This window comes from Coenobita brevimanus, chromosome 50 (genome assembly GCF_032717465.1).
Source record: "Coenobita brevimanus isolate Jiangsu-jjx chromosome 50, ASM3271746v2, whole genome shotgun sequence".
Classification (NCBI taxonomy): Eukaryota; Metazoa; Arthropoda; class Malacostraca; order Decapoda; family Coenobitidae; genus Coenobita; species Coenobita brevimanus.
This window is the reverse complement of record NC_137003.1, coordinates 23,030,250-23,050,447: the sequence shown is the minus strand read 5'-3', so window position 1 is coordinate 23,050,447 and position 20,198 is coordinate 23,030,250. Positions and strand designations below refer to the sequence as shown.

Sequence of the window (20,198 nt, the reverse complement as noted above, 5' to 3'; positions counted from 1 at the left end):
GCTAACGATTTCATCCAGAGTGAGTCATAGGAGCCTGGGGTGCGATACGGAACATATTTACGATTAATTCTCTGCCGTAACATTAACCCTGGTGAGAGAGGATAGTGTTTGGAAACTCCCTGTACTGTTGTTTGCAGATGATACTGTGTTGTTGAGTGAAGACGAAGAGGAGCTGCAAGGCTTGGTGGATGAGTTTGGGAGAGTGTGTAAGAAACGGAATCTAAAGGTGAATGTAGGGAAGAGTAAAGTGATGGTCTTTGAGAGAGGTGAAGTCAGTGAATGTACAGCGAGGTTGGATGGTGAGGAATTGGAAAATGTGAGTACGTTTAAGTACTTGGGTAGTGTGATGAGTAAGGATGGAGGTTTGGAGGGTGAAGTGCTTGAAAGGGTACAGCAGGGAAGAAAGGTTGCTGGTTCTTTGAAAGCAGTGATAAGAAACAGGGAAGTGAGCATGGAAGTGAAAAAGTTACTACATGACAGTATTGTGATACCAACCCTAACGTATGGAAGTGAAGCTTGGACGTCGTTGGAAGGACACAAGTCAAGAGTGAGAGCAGTGGAAATGAGTTATTTAAGAGAAGCCTGTGGAGTCACATGGAGAGACAGGCTGACGAATGAGGATATAAAGGAGCGTTGTGGTGTGGATGTGGATGTGATAGGAAGGGTTATGAGGACACACTGAGGTGCTTTGGCCATGTGGAGAGGATGGAGGATGAAAGACTGACGAAGAGAGTGTATGTGAGTGAGGTGGAGGGGGGAAGAGGGAGGGGGAGGCCGAGGATGAGATGGAGGGATGGGGTGGAGAGGTATATGAGAGAGGGGGGTGTGAGTTGGGAGTAGGGCAGTGAAGTGGCGGGGGACAGGGCGACTTGGAGGCGATTTATTTGTGGCCACCCCAAACGGGATTGAGGCCTCTGGCAATAGATAGAGATAGAGAACATTAACCTCTTTGCCCATGAAGGGCTACATGCACGGGAAGACACTTGATGTCCTTTTCCGTGACCTTCCTGCAGAAACAGTTACAAACGACATTTTTACCTCACATCAATAAGATATGCTATTTTGTAGGATAAATTCGAAAGCCGAGTTGGTATTCTCACCAGTTTAGGAAGCTATGTAAGATCTCTTCCTCAGCAATTCATTATCGGATATGGCTGAGTGGTATCTTTTCGAACGTTATTGTTGCAGAGTATGGCGATACTGAATGGATTTTTGTAACACAGAATAGGAGAATAAGGTGTAATGAGCACAATAAATCGTTTAGGAGAAGTGTTAGGGAGCTGCCATAACTGACGAAAATACGGGCCTTGGAAACATTCTGCACACTTCCTTCCTTGTCCTTCCAGCGAAAAAATAAAAAAATCTACATTATGACAGGGAGACGATCATAAGTTCGTTTGAGTATCCCACCACAAAACAGTAATGTTGTATCCATTAACCTTTACATGGCTGGGATAGGTCTAGTAATCCAGCTCATTCTAGATGCCTTATTCTCCCATAGAGTGAGTTACAGGAGCCTGTGTTAGGCAATCACTGAAAGTCAATTTGTGGCTAATGTAATTGAAGAATGTTACCTATCTAACATGACAACCATGGTGAAAAGATAAAATTTTCCAACCACAAGTAGATATATGAACAAATTTATTAAAGTAATGATTAATATAATTTCTTGACTAAAAGTTAATCCATCTTTCAATACACAAGGCAAGTGCTACTTCTACTTAGCCAAAGAAAAGTTCCTGCCTTTGATGATGGCCATAGTAGGACCCAAGTGTAGTCCACTGATCCCTTCCCTCAGTCGCAGGTGAGAACTGTGCTTCCATAAATACAAATTTTATTAAGCCTATGTCCCGCTTAAGATTGAATCATTATATCTTTGTCCTCATTCATCTTTGTCTATATTCATAAAGCTAAAAATTGGGGTTAATATTAAAATTGAATAAATTAGAAATAAGAAAAAAAAAAACATTTATGATCAAACTTCGCTACTATGGAATGTTGCTATCCGGAAAATTAGTCAATATTCTTCATACGAGTAAATATGGATCTTACTTTTTTTCTGCTGTTGATTTATGAATACATGTTATTTACAGGAGTATCTTAGCTCACTATGGTGTTTGCTGTACTTGTCCATCGTTTATATGCTCCCTCATCCCACCTGGCCGTATCATCTACATTTGAAAAAGCAATAGGGCTTGAGTACTGCTTAACAAAATTTATGTCAGCCACCAGGGAGAGTTTAGGGAAGAAGATAAATTTACATCTCGATCAGCAGAGCGTTTACATTACTCTGAGTATATATTGTTCATACACTTGCTTTTACATTACTAACATTTTCCAGATTAAATTCAGGCAGATTATCAGGCAACACCTTAATATCAGTAAACATCATTTTTTACTGGAAAACTTCCAGTCATTTCATGAAGATCAAATTCACGCACGTGGTTAGTCCTTCCACCAGTGGCTACAGAATCACAGAGTTACCAGACTACCAGGCATCCTGATAATCGCTGTAGCCACAGGATCATATGGACGTGAACCTAGTGGACTGTAGGATAAAGATGCCCTTTCCTACAGCCCACCATACTTCTTTTGTGAGGTTTGGGAGTGAGCTGAGGGATGATTGCTGGTGCCATTACCTGAAGGCATCCCCCTCCAGCACTGGACATCCGTGTAAGGCATAATAAAATTGGAAAGTGATAGTCATCCACTATTCATTCTTCCATTCGTTGCATCACTGGTTACACCCCATCACTACGATGGTGTCTTCATTCTTACGTTTTAGGTACTATGAAATGATTTTCTTCATTTTAGGAGAGGCTTTAAATTACAGGGTGTGTTACATTCTTCATTAACACTTTCACAACAAGGTCTCCCTACAGCTGGATAAAATGGCCTTGAGGGTGCAAGAATAATATGTCAAACCAGACTGTCTAATAAGTCTAAAAAACTTACTTGTTCCGGTAACGTTTTTCAGGATCATGCACATTGTTGAAGCGGGCCTTTTTGATTACTGGACCAAGCTGCTCACACCAAACTTCACCTCCTGTCTCAACCCACCCACCAAAGTTGCAGTTAGGTCTTCAATTGGCATCAACAACATATGGGTAAATTTTTAGACCCAGTGTCATCTGTGGCAGTTATGAAGGTCAGAGTAGGAATCCAGATCTATACAAAGTTTGCAATAAGGACTGACTCACGAATAACACCTAAGGAGATGTGTATGGTAGAGCAATAAATATAGTTAATTTCATATTCTGTAGCTGGTTTTCCCTAGATATTCGTATATTGGTAATATGTAAATATATGCGTCTTGATAATTCATGCATCATGACGCAATAGGTATATGAATAAAAATGTACCCATTATTATTATTATTATTATTATTATTATTATTATTATTTATTTTTATTATTATTATTATTATTATTATTATTATTATTATTATTATTACTAGTAGTAGTAGTAGTAGCAGTAGTAGTAGTAGTAGTAGGAGGAGTTCTTTTTGATACTGCAGATATTTCTTCTTCTTTTTTTTCTTGGGGGGGGGGGGAATCCAGAAGGCTAGCATTCGAAGACGTTCGACATAGTGACTTAAATTTTCGGGAGTGGTGTATCTTAGTCGGAGGCTTCTTTTGGCACAATTTTTCCCTCTAACACTTGCGCCCTCTGTTTTTTTTTTTTTTTTTCAATTTTTGCTCTCCTGGCAGCAAAAACTGCTGAATCGATTGCTTTGCAATTTTCTAGCATGTAGTCGTCAACACACAGTATACTAGTGCACCTGGGTATTGATATTGAGATCCAGCAAATTTTACTCTTTGAATCATTGAGGAGAATCAAAATGGCCACCACATGCCTGAAAGTGTTAAATCGGAAAGGATTTTTCCGACTTTGACCAAACACGGTGGAAACGTAGAGTCATGAGCGAACATGATTTGCACAGTATGACTGACCTTCATTTGAGTTCAAGGTCGCAGGTCAGAATTTGTAAAAAAATTCGAGTCGTACCAGAAGTCTCTTAATATTAGGTCTACAGTGATAAAATTATTTTCATCTGGAATGTGGAGTTCTTTGAATATTGCTTCAGCAATTTCTGAATTCTAGTTATAACGATTATTACTATTACCATCATCATCATCATCATCATCATCCGGACCTCCTTTCCCACCCCAGGGTAGGGTGAGGAGTAGCAACGTCCAGACAGCCCAAGTTTGCCCACTCGAATGGGCCACGCTTATTATTCAAGTCCCCCGGAATCCTGTGGCGGGGGTGTGTGGGGACAATCTGGCCGCACTATGGGGTGGTACTACTACTCTGCGGCCAGGTTGTGTTAGGAAGAATACTGCCATCGTATTCCCTGCGTGTGGTAAAGGACGACTAAAAGGGGCGGGGTGAGGGGACTAGGGACCCCCTCCTCTGTTTTTAGTTCCTAAAAAGAGACAGGCCAGAGAAAGGGATGGGGGATTGAGATATCCCCGTACCCTGAAGACTGGGTATTTGAATGTGCGTGGATGTAGTACGATTGAGGCTAAAAGGGAGGAGATTGGGAGAATGTTTGTGAGAAGAAAGTTGGATGTGTTAGCTTTGAGTGAAACGAAGATGAATAGGAAGGGTGAGTCTATGTTTGGAATTGTGAATGGAAGATTATCAGGTGTTGATAGAGGAAGGGCAAGAGAAGGTGAGGCCTTGTTAGTGAGTACGGAAGTACAGCAGTGTGTGATTGAATGGAAGGTGTCACCGAGACTGATGTGGGTGAAAGCGAAATTTGAACGTGAGTTGTGGGTGTTTGTGAGTGCATATGGGCCTGGTAGTGAAAGGGATGAAGAAGAGAGGGAGTCTTTCTGGAATGATGTTGATGAGTCTCTGCAGAGTTTTGGAGCGAATGTGAATGTGGTAATGATGGGAGATCTGAATGCTACAGTGGGAAATGTAGCAGTTGAAGGTGCAGTTGGTATGCTTGGTGTGCCTGGAAGAAATGAAAATGGGGAACGAATGATAGGGATGTGTGTTGAGCGAGAGATGGTGATTGAAAATACGCTGTTCGAGAAGAAAGATATTTATAAGTATACATGGGTGAGACAGGAGGTAGGAATGGTTGTGGATAAAGCATTGATGGACTATGTGGTTGTATCTAGGAATGTAATAGGAAGATTGTTGGATGTGAGAGTTCTGAGAGGGGAGGGTGGAGGTATGTCTGACCACTACCTGGTGGAGGGAAAGTTAAGAGTAGGTAAGAGATGGGTGAGAGCTAGGAGGGTTAGGTGTGGCACGGAGGTTTTGAAATTGAGTGAGTTGGATAAAAGAGAGAAAATGATACAGTATCAGGAGAAATTGAAAGATGAGTGGAACGCAGTGAAAGATCAGGAAAATGACAGTGTGGAGGAGGAAAGACAGTTGTTTAAGAGTGCTGTGGTGGGGCATGCAGAAGAGGTGTGTGATGTGAGACGTGTGGGTGGTGGTGTAAGAAAATGAAGTGAATGGTGGTGCGAGGAAATAAGTATGGCTGTGGCTGAGAAGACACGTGCATATGAAGTGTGGCGGCAGAGGAAGGATGAGATGTCATATGAGAGATATAAGGAAAAGAGGAATAGGGTGAGAAGGGCTGTGCGTGATGCTAAAATGACAGCAGATGAGAGGTGGGGTAGGTGACTGACTGAGAATTTTTAACAGAATAAGGAAATATTCTAGAAGGAGCTTAAAAGGGTGCGAAAGGGAGAGTCTGGGAAGGAAGAGCGAGTAAAAGCAGAGGATGGAAGGATGTTAATTGAGATGGATGCAGTAAGGAAGAGATGGGCAGAGTATTTTGAAAGATTGTTAAATGTAGAGGAGGAAAGGGTGGCTGAGATTGTGTCGGATGGAAGGGTGCAATGAGTAAATGTGTTGGGAGAGTTGAATGATTCTTTGATCACGAAGGAGGAAGTGGAGAAGGCAGTAAAGGAAATGAAAACAGGGAAAGCTGCAGGTATGGATGGGTGTGCTGTGGCATGCCTGAAGGGTGGTGCAGTGACTATTATTGACTGGTTAGTAAGATTGTTGAATGTGTGCTTTGTGAAAGGTATGGTGCCAATTGACTGGGCAAGTGCTTGTGTGGTCCCGTTGTATAAAGGCAAGAGTGATAAGTACGAATGTACTAGCTTTAGGCGTATAAGTCTGTAGAGGGTTTTGTAGGTAAGGTGTATGGTAGTGTGTTAATTATGAGAGTTAGAGAGGGTACAGAGGAAGTGATTCGTGATGAGCAGTGTGGCTTTAGGCGAGGGAGGGGATGCATGGATCAGGTGTTCGCTGTGAGACAAGTGTGTGAAAAGTATTTAGCGAAAGGCAAGGATGTGTTTTGGGCATTCATGGATTTAGAGAAAGCGTATGCTAGAATTGATAGGGAGACTTTGTGGTCTGTTTTAAGATTGTATGGACTTGATGGTAGGTTACTAAAAGGGGTGAAAAGTTTTTATGTAAATAGTAGAGCGTGTGTAAGAGTGGGAAATGCTGTGAGTGATTGGTTTTCCGTGAGAGTGGGACTGCGACAGCGATGTGTGATGTCGTCTTGGTTGTTTAATATTTACATGGATGGTGTTGTAAGGGAGGTGAATGCAAGAGTTTTAGGTGGAGGTCTGAGTCTGGTGAATGTTGATGGTGGAGAGTGGACTCTGAAGCAGCTGCTGTTTGCATATGATACCGCACTGGTGGCTGATTCAGAGGAGAGATTGAGACACTTAGTAAAGGAGTTTGGAAGGGTGTGTGAAAGGAGGAAATTGAAAGCAAATGAGAATAAGAGTAAAGTGATGAAGTGTACGAGGTTGGTAGATGGTAGGAGGATGAATATAGTTTTGAATGGTGAGTTGCTTGAGGAGGTAGAGTGTTTTATATATATAGGGTCACATGTTGCTGTGGGTGGATGAATAGATGCAGAAGTGAAGTTTAGAATGAATGAAGTAGGTAAGGTGCTGGGAGGAATGAAAAAAGTGATTAGATGTCGTTCACTTAGAATGGATGTAAAGAGAAGCCTGTATGAGGGTGTTGTGGTACCGACTGCGTTATATGGGGCTGAAACATGGAATATGAGTGTAGCAGAGAGGAAAAGTTTGAATGTAATGGAGATGAGGTGTATGAGGAGTATGTGTGGAGTGACGCGTATTGATCGAGTGCGAAATGATGAAGTGTGAAGGAGAACTGGAGTTGTTCGGGAGATGGCTGGTAGAGTTGAGCAGAGGGTGTTGCAATGGTTTGGGCATATGGAGAGAATGGATAATGGGCGATTGGTGAAAAACATAACTAGATCTGATGTGAGAGGTGTAAAGCTGAGAGGGAGACCACGAATAGGATGGATGGACAGTGTGAAGAGAGCGCTGGATACGAGAGGGATGTCTGTTGAGCAAGGAAGAGTGGCTGTGCGTAACAGAAATACATGGAGATAAATTGTGAATGAATAAATGATGACGCAGCCCTGAGGGGCTATTCTCCCACATTTGGTCTGATCAGCTAGTCAGGTCAGGTGCGGGTAAGGGGATGGGTCTATTATGTGGCAGGGGTAAACCTGCTCTGCTGTTGGGCCCTGCTGCGGATGTCACTGATTGCACTGTGCAGTTGACCCTTGTCGGTGTGGTGCAGTGTGGATCTGTCCCTTCTCCCCTTTGGGGCTAAGATGCGAATGAATGTGTTTGAATGGATGAGTAAATGGGGAGTGTGTCGTCCTGTCTCGGCTACCTCCCTTTCCTTGGGGGAAGCAGCCTAGGTATATAGATAGATAGATTATTATTATTAATTTTCTGATTTTTCTATTGCTGCGTCTGTCTCCGTCCCCGTCTTCGACTTCGGCTTCGACTTCTCATGATTGAGCAGATGTCTTGGCTGATCTCTAACTACAGTATAATCCTTACCCGTTTGAACCCTCGTTGACTCTTAAAGTGAGGGCGGTCATACTACATCTGTTTCTTTTCAAAACCCAGCCAGGCTAAAAACTCAGACTGAAAACTATGACACTTGTAAAGAAAATGGAACTGTCACAAAGGGGGAGAGAATACCTTGTTTTAGAAAACGTTAGAATATTGCTCCTGAGGGATAACAATTTATGTACAAAGCGCAACGATGCAGTTAAGGTTCAGCATTTTGGTGAGAAGATGAGGAAGGGAAATGTGTCTCAGGGTAGGCTACCAAGTCATTTTCAACCAAGATGGCAAGTGAAACACCCGAGCTGAATGACGAAGCACTGGAGACCTAAAGGAGAAGCACCAAAGAGGGAACCTGCATGTGCTGGAGCCAAGTTAGACTGGAATACACACCACCGATCCCAGCCATCTTTGAGAAAATGAACTGAGAAATGGTGTGGTAGAAATGATTACACCCACAAGGAGGAACTGCACCATCAGGCTTCAGTGCAAAAGGGTGGGTAGACAGAAGCAACAGCAACTACTTTGAGGATTTTGCAGAGTATATTTGTAATGTCATATCTGAACTTGCTAGGTATTCTGCAACATCGCCTTGTGGCAACAGTGATGAACTCACAGCCTCCTGACTAATTATCCTTAACAAAAATACTAGAATGAGACCACTTGGGGCTGGCAAATTACGCAGAAGATTAACTGGAAAATCCATTATTGTCGCTATTAAGAGTGATAATACAGAAAGCCCCTAATAACCTGTAAGTTGGCGCTGGTCAAAAAGCAGACGAAGACGGAGCAGTGCATACAATAAGCAAAATTTTCGAAAGGGAAGAAGACTGTGAAGTTATACTTATTGTAGATGCCTCTAATGACTTAACTCCATCAACAGAGGTGATGATTCTCAATATCAAGGTTAAATGCTTGTCCTTTTGCCCGGTGAGTGGAGAAAACATACACTCAGCCATCAGACCTGTATACAAACTGCTATGGTGCTGAGGAAAGAGAGTTTTTCATTCTATGGGGGAATAATTCAAGACAGTACATTTGCTATGGTCAAGCATTTTTTTTTTTTTTACAAGTCCGACTCTAGGCAAAGGCTTCAGGGCCTATTTCTCGGGGGCAGTGACCTATCCCAAGGCCCAGTAGTCCTATATCTCCACATGTCACCATTTCGGCTCTAATACCCACCATCCATATTGAATACATGCTAGGGCTGTCTCATACAGGACTGGTGTACTGCTATTGACAGGGACACTTTTACATGTCGGCGAGTCATCTGTTAGATCAGGAAAGTCTGCTTTTTAAAGGAAATTCAAATCCTTAAACTGTTCCCTGCCCCAGCCGGGACTAAATCTTGGGTCCGTTAGGACTGGAAGCTGCCTCTCTACCGATTCAGCCACCGCTTTCCCCTATGCTCACAACATGTCAGTAGTAAGGAAAGAAAGTCAGATATGAGGACACAAACACAGAGTGGGAAGCATATGGGGACTCCCTCATCAGGGCTGGAAAGATCGAAGATATCATGAACTTCTCGAGAAAAATAACAACACAAGGTCCAAAAAGAGGCTACCACCGAAATGCAAAACTACCCACCCTATCAGTTAAGCCACAACATTATCAGTTCGTATGGAACGTCTTAGAGGAGAGTTAAGTAGCAATGCCAAATGAGGGCCAAAGACTCCTGGGTCAAGTAATCAGAAACGGAGAATTAAGGAAATTAATAATAACAAGGAAAACAAATTCGCTGCCCATTTAGAAACCGAGCCTGACTCTGTGTATGCAGCATTCGCATATGGTGTTATACACCTACGGGTATACTTGTTGAGAACCGTGTTCGAAGTGAGTTCTCTGCTCCACGCCCTAGCAGAGGCCGTTAAAGATTCATTAATACTGTCCTCAAAAAGCAGTCATAATTGCACAGCTCAAGAGAGGGATATCAAGGCCCTGCTCAGGTTCTGCACTGTTCAAATATTTCAATCTGCAGTTTCTCTGCACATGTCCTGTTAGAACTGCTCTGTGGGGCTGGTCACTGCAACATCGTATGCACGTGCAAAGTTCTGGCTAACACTACAACAAGTAGGACTAAGCATCATCAACCTAACAAAACTTGTATACTACGAGCACTAATAAACATACCAAGAACTCAAATACAATCAATCTTACCGAGTTCTTGTAGATGAAAATTGTAGCCAGGCCAAAATGAGAGCAGTAAATGAACAACAGATGAGTAAAAATAAGACTCACTTCTTACACCTATCAACCCGACAAATTATCTACAGGAGTACCCAGTAATGTTAATAATATCCAGCTGAATCCTGCATTATCCTTAAACATACTTGGGGTTTCATTCTCTCGGAATTTATCTTGGAAAGATCATATTTCATCTCTTGTAAAATCTGCTTCCAAGAGATTAGGTGTGCTAAGCCAACTCCATACCTTCTTTACCCCTGCACAGTTGTTGACTTTATACACGGTTTTTTTCGCCCTTGCGTAGAGTACAACTCTCATGTGTGGGGAGGCTCCCCACATACAGCTCTTCTCAATAGGGTGGAGTCGAAACCTTTTCCTCTCATTAACTCCCCTCCTCTTACTGGCTTCCTTCAACCTCTATCTCTTCGCCACACTGTTGCATCTTTATCTCTTTTCTATCGCTACTTCAATGGTCACTGCTCCTCTGAACTGTCTGCTTGCATCCTTCCACTTCTAAGACGGGTGCTACGCACCCGTCTAGCAACAAACTCTCATCCCTTTTCTGTCCAGCTCTCTAATGAAGGAGCTAACCGTTACTTCCAGTCCTTCATTTATGCAACAGGTCAACTCTGGAACCGTCTCCCTCTGTCTGTATTTCTTACTTCCTATGATCTCCAGTCTTTCAGACCCAGTGTGTCCAGGCATCTCGAAATGAACGGATCTTGAATTTGGCGCTCTTTTGTATTGTTTTTGTTATTTCTTGGAAGGAACGGTTTGCTGGCTCCAGGCCTTTGATTCCTTCTTCCTTGCACACACACAAAAAAATCACTCAAGACTCAGCAGGAGATGGGTAGTGCTGCAACAATTGGCAGTAGAACAATGTAAAAGAGTGGAGGCTGCACAAGAGGTTGAGCTGTCAAGTTGGTTGACTTCTCTGTACTCAAGACAAAATATTTCAGCTCAAACAATAAGAAATTGCAAATGCCACTGCCTTGAGATATGGATAATCACTAAAGGCTGTATCGGGCAGGTGCATTTACTGAGCACCGTCTCAAAATGACCATAGCTAGAACTGCAAAAACGGATGGCTTCCACTTCACTAGGCCTCAGAGCAAAAATTTTCCTGGAATTGTGCCATGACTTCACTTCTGAATCATTTTTCATTCCAATGAATGACAACAAAATTTAATTAGTACTAAACGCCAGTAACATCCAATGATGCACAAGCAGACATCAGTGTCTGTATCTATTGACCATGAGGTGAAACAGACTTCGTTGATGCCATATCTGGTGGCGGTTTGTCAGAACCTGCGTCTACTTGAAAAAAAAAAAAAAAAAAAAAAAATTATCAACAGGAAATACAGCAGGTGCAGCTTAGCCACTAATTAGTTAAGAGAAAAAGAATTATTCTTTCTAGTTCATTTGCACTGTAGCGCTTAGCTATGGAGAGTTACCTTTAGCATAGTAACTGTATGTATAATTACTCCAAGAATTAGGACATACTTATTATTTATTGGTTTTCTTTCCTCAGTGCAAGGTACTTTTTATTTACCTTAGCGCTGACTCTTCAGGTGAAAGGACTGATGAGACAAAACAGTGAATCTCTTCTTAGAGGGCTGCTATCTACTTCAATATTATATTTTGGCGTCATGTACCTCAAAGGGAATAAAAAGTGTTTGTTTGTGTGTGTGTGTGTGTGTACACTATATATATATAATATATATATATATATATATATATATATATATATATATATATATATATATATATATATATATATATATATATATATATATATATATATATATATATATAGAGATAGAGATAGAGATAGATATAGATATATATATATATATATATATATATATATATATATATATATATATATAGATAGATAGATAGATAGATAGATAGATAGATAGATAAATATATACAGATATAAATATATATATATATATAGATATAGATATATAGATAAATATATATATATATATATATATATATATATATAGATAGATAGATAGATAGATAGATATAGATATATACATAGATATATATACATATATATATATAGATAGATAGATATAGATAGATAGAGAGAGAGAGAGAGAGATCTATATATATCTATATCTATATAGATATATAGATATATATATCTATATCTATCTATCTTTCTATATATCTATATATATTTCTATATCTGTATCTATATCTATCTATCTATCTATCTATCTATCTATAAATCTATATCTATCTATGTATATATATATGTATATATATCTATGTATATATCTATATCTATCTATCTATCTATATATATATATATATGTATATATATATATGTATATATATATATATATATATATATATATATATATATATATATATATATATATATATATATATATATATATTGTTACGGAACAGAGAGAGATAATGAACACTTCAAGTGAGAATACTAAAATTACTACTGTCCCGCAAAGTTCCAGGTTCAAAACAAAAGAGTTAGGTAAAATTACAAGTTAAAGTTTAATGCTCAAACTAACAGCTAAACATTCAGGACTCATAAGGATAATGTAATGGCAAAAAACAGGTTAAATATATGGTTAACTGCAATAGCCTCTATTAACACGAAATTAGCAAGAGTAATTTTATCTAAGTCAGTCCTGATAAATTAGAGAACACCGGATAATGCTCATTTAATGCAAGATATATTATTACAGATACAAATTATTATTAATAATGGCTGACATCAAAATCTCCACATGAATCACAAAAACCTCACCAGGCCTACGAATTAACACCTTATGCCATACAATACAAGAACAAAATGCAACAACACTTATACTCAAATTATACAGCAGCCAGATGGTTGGAGACTTCCTGAGCACTCACAACAATAAAAACAACTGTACAGGGGAGGACAGAGATGTGAACAAAATGAGGAGTAGATCTAAGTGGCAATTAATGCAGAGACTGAGCTCATTATATAGGGGCTGGCAGAGCTTGATACAACTTGTAAGAAGGACGCGCAAATGAAGCCATAGGGGACAAAGAGTTGACACTCCTGCTCTGAACAACAGAAAGAACGACTTACTCTACTATAAGGGAGGAGAAGGGGGGAGTGAGGTAGAACACGGAAGCTTGGTCACTATGGAAGCCACGAGGCGAAATCGTGATCAGACATGCAGCATACTGTACGTTAGAATTATACAAAGGATGATGAAATCATAGGCTATGTAACACTTCCCCACAAAAAAAAAAAAAAAAATTTACAAAGGAAATTTCTTATTACTCTAAAACAATCCGTCTAAACTCTAGATAAGCAATTTGCAATAACATTTTCTTTCCCCTTGACATGCTGTATGTCTAATGAATACTCCTGAAGAAGCAGACTCCATCTTGTCAGTCTCTGATTTTTATCTTTAAACTTACTAAGGAATTTCAGTGGGTTATGATCAGTTTAAATGACTATGGGGTCAAAACCAGAACACAAATAAAATGAAGAATGCTGTAAACCCAAAATCAAGGCCAAAAGCTCTTTCTCAATAGTTGAGTAGTTCTTTTGAGGTGGAGTGAACTTCTTACTGTAATAAGATACAGGGTGTTCAATACCCTGATCATCCTCTTGCAGTAAAACAGCCCCAGCTCCCGTATCATTTGCATCAGCAGCCATCTTAAAAGGCTTAGCAAAATTAGGAGTAGCGAGCACTGGCTGACTTAATAGGATAGCTTTAAGTTTACTGAAAGAGGATTCACAGTTATCGGTCCAGACAAATTTAACTCCCTTTTTCAGTAGGTCTGTAAGTGATGATACAAGAATTGAAAAGTTAAGAACAAATCTCCTGTAATAACCTACCATTCCCAAATATCTTTGTAGCTCTTTCCTACTTTTAGGTCTGGGAAGATCACTTATAACCTGAACCTTAGCTGCTGGTGGTGCAACGTGTCCATCACCAATTATGTACCGAAGGTACTGAACTTTAGCTTGACCAAACTCACACTTTGATAAATTAGCTACAAGATTAGCCTGAACCAAACGCTCAAGAAATTTACTGACATGGCATAGGTGATCTTTCCAGTTGTCACTGAAGATTAATACATCATCAATATAAACAACACACCCTGCCAAACCCTCTGTTACAACATTCATGAGCTTTTGAAATGTGGCTGGTGCATTCTTCATACCATATGGCATTACGGAACATGCAAAAGTCGTTCCTAGTGTTACAAAACATGAGACCTCCCTAGCACGTTCAGTAATAGGTACTTGCCAGTATCCCTTTAACAAATCAAATTTACTTATGTACCTAGCCTTCCCGATCTCGTCTATGCAATCTTCCACGTGAGGGAGAGGGTAAGTGTCTGTTTTGGTTATCTGATTAACACGTCTGTAGTCGATGCAAAGTCGCTGTGACCCACCTGGCTTAGGGACCAGAGTGACAGGAGAACTCCACTCGCTCTGACAGGGCTCAATCATCTTGTGGTCCAACAGGTAGCCAAGCTCCTTCTGGATGAGAGGAACTTTCACTGGGTTCACACGGTAAGGAGGCAATTTAATTGGCTTTGCGTCTCCAACATCGACATCATGCACCAACACAGTGGTTCTTTCTGGAGTGGCACGGAACACTTGCGGGTACTCCTGCAGTAATGCCGAAAACTCCTGCCTTTCGTCGGGAGGTAGATGAGAAAGCTTAGTCTGGAGATCATTCATGATATCAGGATTCTTCCCCAAACTATCACTCAGGCTCATACTGCATGGGAGAGCTTCACTTGCAGACTCGGGTGGAACAGCTACAGTGCAGACTGGATTATTTTCGTCCCGCCTGTGATATAACTTTAGCATGTTGATGTGACATAGTTGCTTGCTCTTTCTACGATCTGGTGTGGCGATGACATAGTTGACATCACTGAGTTTCTTCTCCACGAAATAAGGACCACTAAACTTGGCTTCAAGAGGTTGCCCATGAACCGGTAGCAGAATCAAAACCTGATGTCCTGGCTGAAAGTGGCGTAACCTGGACTTCTTATCATGCCAAGTCTTCATCTTCTCCTGAGCAGCTCCTAAATTCTCTCTCGCCAGCTGTAAAGCAGTGGACAGCCGTTCTTTGAACTTCATCACATACTCCAGCAGGTTGACGTCATCTTCCTCCGACAGCCAGCATTCCTTGAGTAGCTTAAGGGGTCCTCTTACTTCATGGCCAAACAGTAGTTCAAAAGGTGAGAAGCCCAGTGATTCATTTGGAGATTCTCTTGCAGCAAACACAACGAATGGAAGACCTTTATCCCGTTCTTTCTGATGTTCCAAACAGTATTTCTTGAGCATCGATTTGAGTGTTTGATGATATCTCTCCAACGCTCCTTGGGTCTGGGGATGGTAAGCTGAAGACGTGATCTGGGTGATGCCCAACTCTTTCAGAGACTGCTTGAAAACGTTTGACATGAAATTACTTCCCCGGTCTGACTGTACCTCCTTGGGCAGACCAAACTTTGTGAAGAACCCTAGCATTTCCTTAACCACGTTCTTTGCTGAGATATTTCTAAGTGGAATGGCTTCAGGATAACGAGTAGCCATATCAATCAGGGTCAACACATAAGAAAATCCTGAAGAAGTCTTAGGAAGAGGGCCCACAATATCCACCAACACACGGGTGAAAGGCGCCTCAAAAGGAGGAATGGGAACTAGAGGTGCAACCTTTTCGGTCTGATTACACTTCCCCACAACTTGACAGGTGTGACAAGACTTACAATACCAGGAAACATCCCTGATGATACCTGGCCAGTAGAACTGTTTCAAAATGCGTGCCACAGTCTTCCTCACTCCAAGGTGTCTTGCCAAACTGGAATCATGAGCCACTCTAATGATATCCTGCCTACAAATACGAGGGATGACAACTTGATGTACAACCTCCCATTCACAGTCGGCTGATGCTGTTGAGGGTCTCCACTTCCTCATAAGTGCTCCTGACTTTACATAATAACAAATAGAAGCACCGGCTGACTCTTCTTCACTGTAAGCAGAGTTAGCTAGACCTTTCAACTCAGGGTCAGCAACCTGCAACTCAACCAACTCTTGACGAGACAAATTATCAACACTACGGGGTACTGCCTCATCTGGTGAGTGGTCCAAATTAGCAAGAAAAGTGTCAGCTAGGATAACATCATCATCATCATTATCCTCTAAATCACCAGTAACTTTAGACTTAGCCCTAGTGACAGCACATGCAGGGAACACATCAGGGACATCACAGTCCTGGGTCGCAGCCACTGGCTCACTAGACAACTGAGGAGCTGGACACACTTGACTTCCACCAATATCATTTCCAAGTAAGAAAGTTACACCTGACATTGGGAGTGTCTCAACCAACCCAACCATAACGGAACCATTAACAAAACCAGACTCTAAATTCACTCTGCACAGAGGGACAGAGAAGTAATTATTCCCTACACCTTGGAAGATTACAGTTTCATCAGTGGAATTAACATTAGAGCCTAGAACACTGGTCAGCATAAGGGATTGGCAAGCACCTGTGTCACGATATATTTTAACTGATTTCCTGTCATTACTGTCCAGAGGACTGACAAAACCATCAGACAGGATATTAGCACATGAACTCTTGAGAGTGTCACCCACGTTACTGCTCAAAAGAGGAGCTCCATCATGAGAATTTAAGTTACCCCTCAAAGCAGGTTCAGTTAACTCGGTTAAAGAATTCTGGGAACTCTCAAGAGTGGACAGTAGACTAATTGACTTAATATTTAAAGACTCCTTTTTGTTCACATCACGCTGTCTCCTGAAACATCTCTCCGTAGTATGACCAAGCTTACTACAATAAGTACATTTACTTTTCTGAAATCTAGAGGTGAAGCTGGTATTTACTTCCTGAGAAACATCATCTTTATTCTCTTTCCTGTTACCTGTACTCTGAGTAGAGGCAACGTACTTACTCTCAGCTTTCCCTTTTTCTCTAGAATATCTCTTGTGAGTGAGAACATATTCATCAGCTAAAACTGCAGCATCAGACAAATTATCTATCCTTTTCTCATCAAGATATAGGCTTACATCTTTATAAATACACCTTTTGAAGTCCTCCAGCAAAATCATCTGCTTAAATTTGTCAAAATCAGAATCCACATTCTTAGAATTTAACCACTGCTCTAACAGATCTTCTTTGATTTTTGCATACTCAACATGGGATTGCTTATCTTGCTTGTAAGTTGTCCTAAATTTTACTCTATAGGCTTCAGGAACAAGCTCATAGGCCTTAAGAATCAAGCTCTTAACTACATCATAATTATCAGATTGATCCTGAGGCAAAGATGCATAAGTTACTTGAGCTATACCAGTGAGAACAGTTTGAAGGAGTTCTGGCCAATTCTGTTTGGGCCAATTAAAACCTGTAGCTACCCTCTCAAACAACTGAAAATACTTTGTTAAATCAGATTCATTAAAAGGAGGGACAAGTTTAACATTTTTAGCCACATCAAAATCATCAGAGCTAGATGATCCAGTTCCACCTTGTTTCATGCGATACTCATGGTCTGCCTGAATCCTGGCAAGTTCAATTTGTGCCTGAGCCTGTACCTGTGCCTCTTGAATAAGAGCATTTGCCTCATTAACACGAGCCTCCGCCTCCTTAGCCTTAGTCTCCTGCAGGGCTAGCTGTAACTTAGCTAATTCAATCTGCGTTTGCTCATTTGGAGGAGTTACATTAAACAAGCTTTCATTAATCATGTCAACAATTTGATCTTTAGAATGATGAGAGCGAACAGCAATTCCCAATTGTTGAGCAACAAGCTTAAGTTCATTCTTTGTTCTGTTTTCTACATCACACAGTGTTTGCACATATGACAAAAAATCTTTGGCTTCATCAAGTGTAGTAATAGTAGACATCATGAATAAGTAACAGTCACAAAATGTCAAGCAATATCCTTATGATAATATCCTGAATATCCTGATAAGAGGTCGCCAAATTTATGTTACGGAACAGAGAAAGATAATGTACACTTTAAGTGAGAATACTAAAAATCACTACTGTCCCGTAAAGTTCCAGGTTCAAAGCAAAAGAGTTAGGTAAAATTACAAGTTAAAGTTTAATGCTCAAACTAACAACAAAACATTCAGAACTCATAAGGATAATGTAATGGCAAATAAACAGGTTAAATATATGGTTAACTGCAATAGCCTCTATTAACACGAAATTAGCAAGAGTAAATTTATCTAAGTCAGCCCTGATAAAATGAGATACCAGATAATACTCAGTGAATGCCAGATAAATTATTACAGATACAAACTATTATAAAAAATGACTGACTAAAAGAACCTTTACATAAATCACAAAAAAAACCTCACTAGGCCTAAGAATTAACCCTATGCTACACAGCACAAGAAAAAAATGCAACAACAGTTATTCTCAAATCACAGCTGCTAGATGGTTGGAGACTTCCTGAGAAATTCACAATAATAATAACTGTACAGGGGAGGACAGAGATGTGAACAAAATGAGGAGCAGATCTAAGTGGCAATGATGCAGAGACTGAGCTCATTATATAGGGGCCAGGAGAGCTTGATACAACTTGTAAGAAGGACGCGCAAATGAAGCCATGGGGACAAAGAGCTGAAAATCCCGCTCTGAATAACAGAGAGAACAACTTACTCTACTATAACGGTAGAAGGGGGGGCCTGAGGCAGAACACGCTCGTGATCAAACATGCAGCAACTGTGCGTTAAAATTACACAAAGGATGATGAAATCATAGGCTATGTAACAATATCTATATATCTATCAATAAATATATCTATATCTATCTATCTATCTATCTATATCTTTCTATCTATATCTATCTATCTATATATATATATATGTACCGTCTCTCTCTCTTTCTCTCTCTCTCTCTCTCTCTCTCTCTCTCTCTCTCTCTCTCTCTCTCTCTCTCTCTCTCTCTCTTCATATATCTATATCTATATCTACCTATCTATCTATATCCATATCTACATCTGTGTATGTCTATCTATCTATCTATATTATTTCTCAGGGTACTCTGGTGATGCTGGCAGGCGGTAGTGTGACTGGTCTTCTTGTATTCTGCTTGGAAATTCTTCACTCACGTCTGCTTCAGTGATGCACCACCATTCCATTGGATGCATGTAATGTATGAGTTACCAATACAAGATGGAAATTATGGATTTAACCTTTATCCTACCACCTATAGATAACCTGGTTATATTTTAGTTCTCTTTACATATATTACATCTGTTATCATAAGGAACCCATAGCTGACTTGTGAGACCAAGTTTATTTCATACATACTAATTACATAATGTTCCATTTAAGGAACATTGGAGGGTTCCCAGGCCAAGACAACAAATCGCAAGATTTTATTCCCATTCATATTCAATTGCAACCTTGCAGTAAATATAAAGAGAAGACGAGTTTGTCATATTCCCTGTCACGTGCTCTCTTTGCGATGGCACGTTTCAAAACATTGCTCGCCCCTTTCCGCATAAAGACGAACATTGCAATTTTTGCACATGTAATTGGTGTTATTCTAGCAAAATTTGCATCGACTTTGCGTAGTTGAGCCCAAGATGTGATTCATTCCATCATATCGAATATCTCCAGGGAGTGATGCAGCGCCAGCAGGTGTTCTTGGATGTTGTACTACATCAGCTTTGAGTAAACACAGTGTCACATGTCGCCGGAAATCCAAGTGAGGTAGTTTGTCTGGATCTACTCTGCAGTGAATCCTCCATGCTGCAATCATGGCAACGTTGATCAGGTTGAGGAAAAGTTGCCAATACCACTTCTTTCCACGAATCATGGGGCGATATGATTCTGACAGTCAATACAGAAGGTCAACTCCACCCATTCCTTTGTTGTAGGAGTTGACAAGATGTGGTTGTGTGACCTCCTCCTCACCTTTCACACGTCGTTTTACCTTATGAAGTGGGTTGTGTGTCTCCCAGTTGCTGGCAACAGCAAAAACTGAATTGTCATTCCACTTTGCAATGCACACCTTTCCATCACAGCAGTAGTCAAATGTACCTCTTTCCTTCTTTTGCGGATCCCTGGTACAGGAAATGTTTTTTGTTGCAGCAGCTGTCCTGTTTTCTCTGACTGTCCCAGTTGCT

At 40.5% G+C, this 20,198-nt stretch overlaps 1 protein-coding gene across 1 annotated transcript in view; it reads left to right on the top strand.

Annotated features, from left to right (window-relative positions):
- The window catches only part of LOC145399714 (putative glutamate receptor), a 32,775-nt gene extending 13,032 nt beyond the window's left edge, over nt 1-19,743 (top strand). Inside the window, exons 6-8 of the mRNA XM_080272260.1 lie at nt 1,681-1,804; nt 2,978-3,107; nt 19,690-19,743. Coding sequence (XP_080128386.1) covers nt 1,681-1,804; nt 2,978-3,107; nt 19,690-19,743 — 308 coding nt within the window. The remainder of the gene's footprint in view (nt 1-1,680; nt 1,805-2,977; nt 3,108-19,689) is intronic.
- Nucleotides 19,744-20,198: the final 455 nt, after the last annotated feature.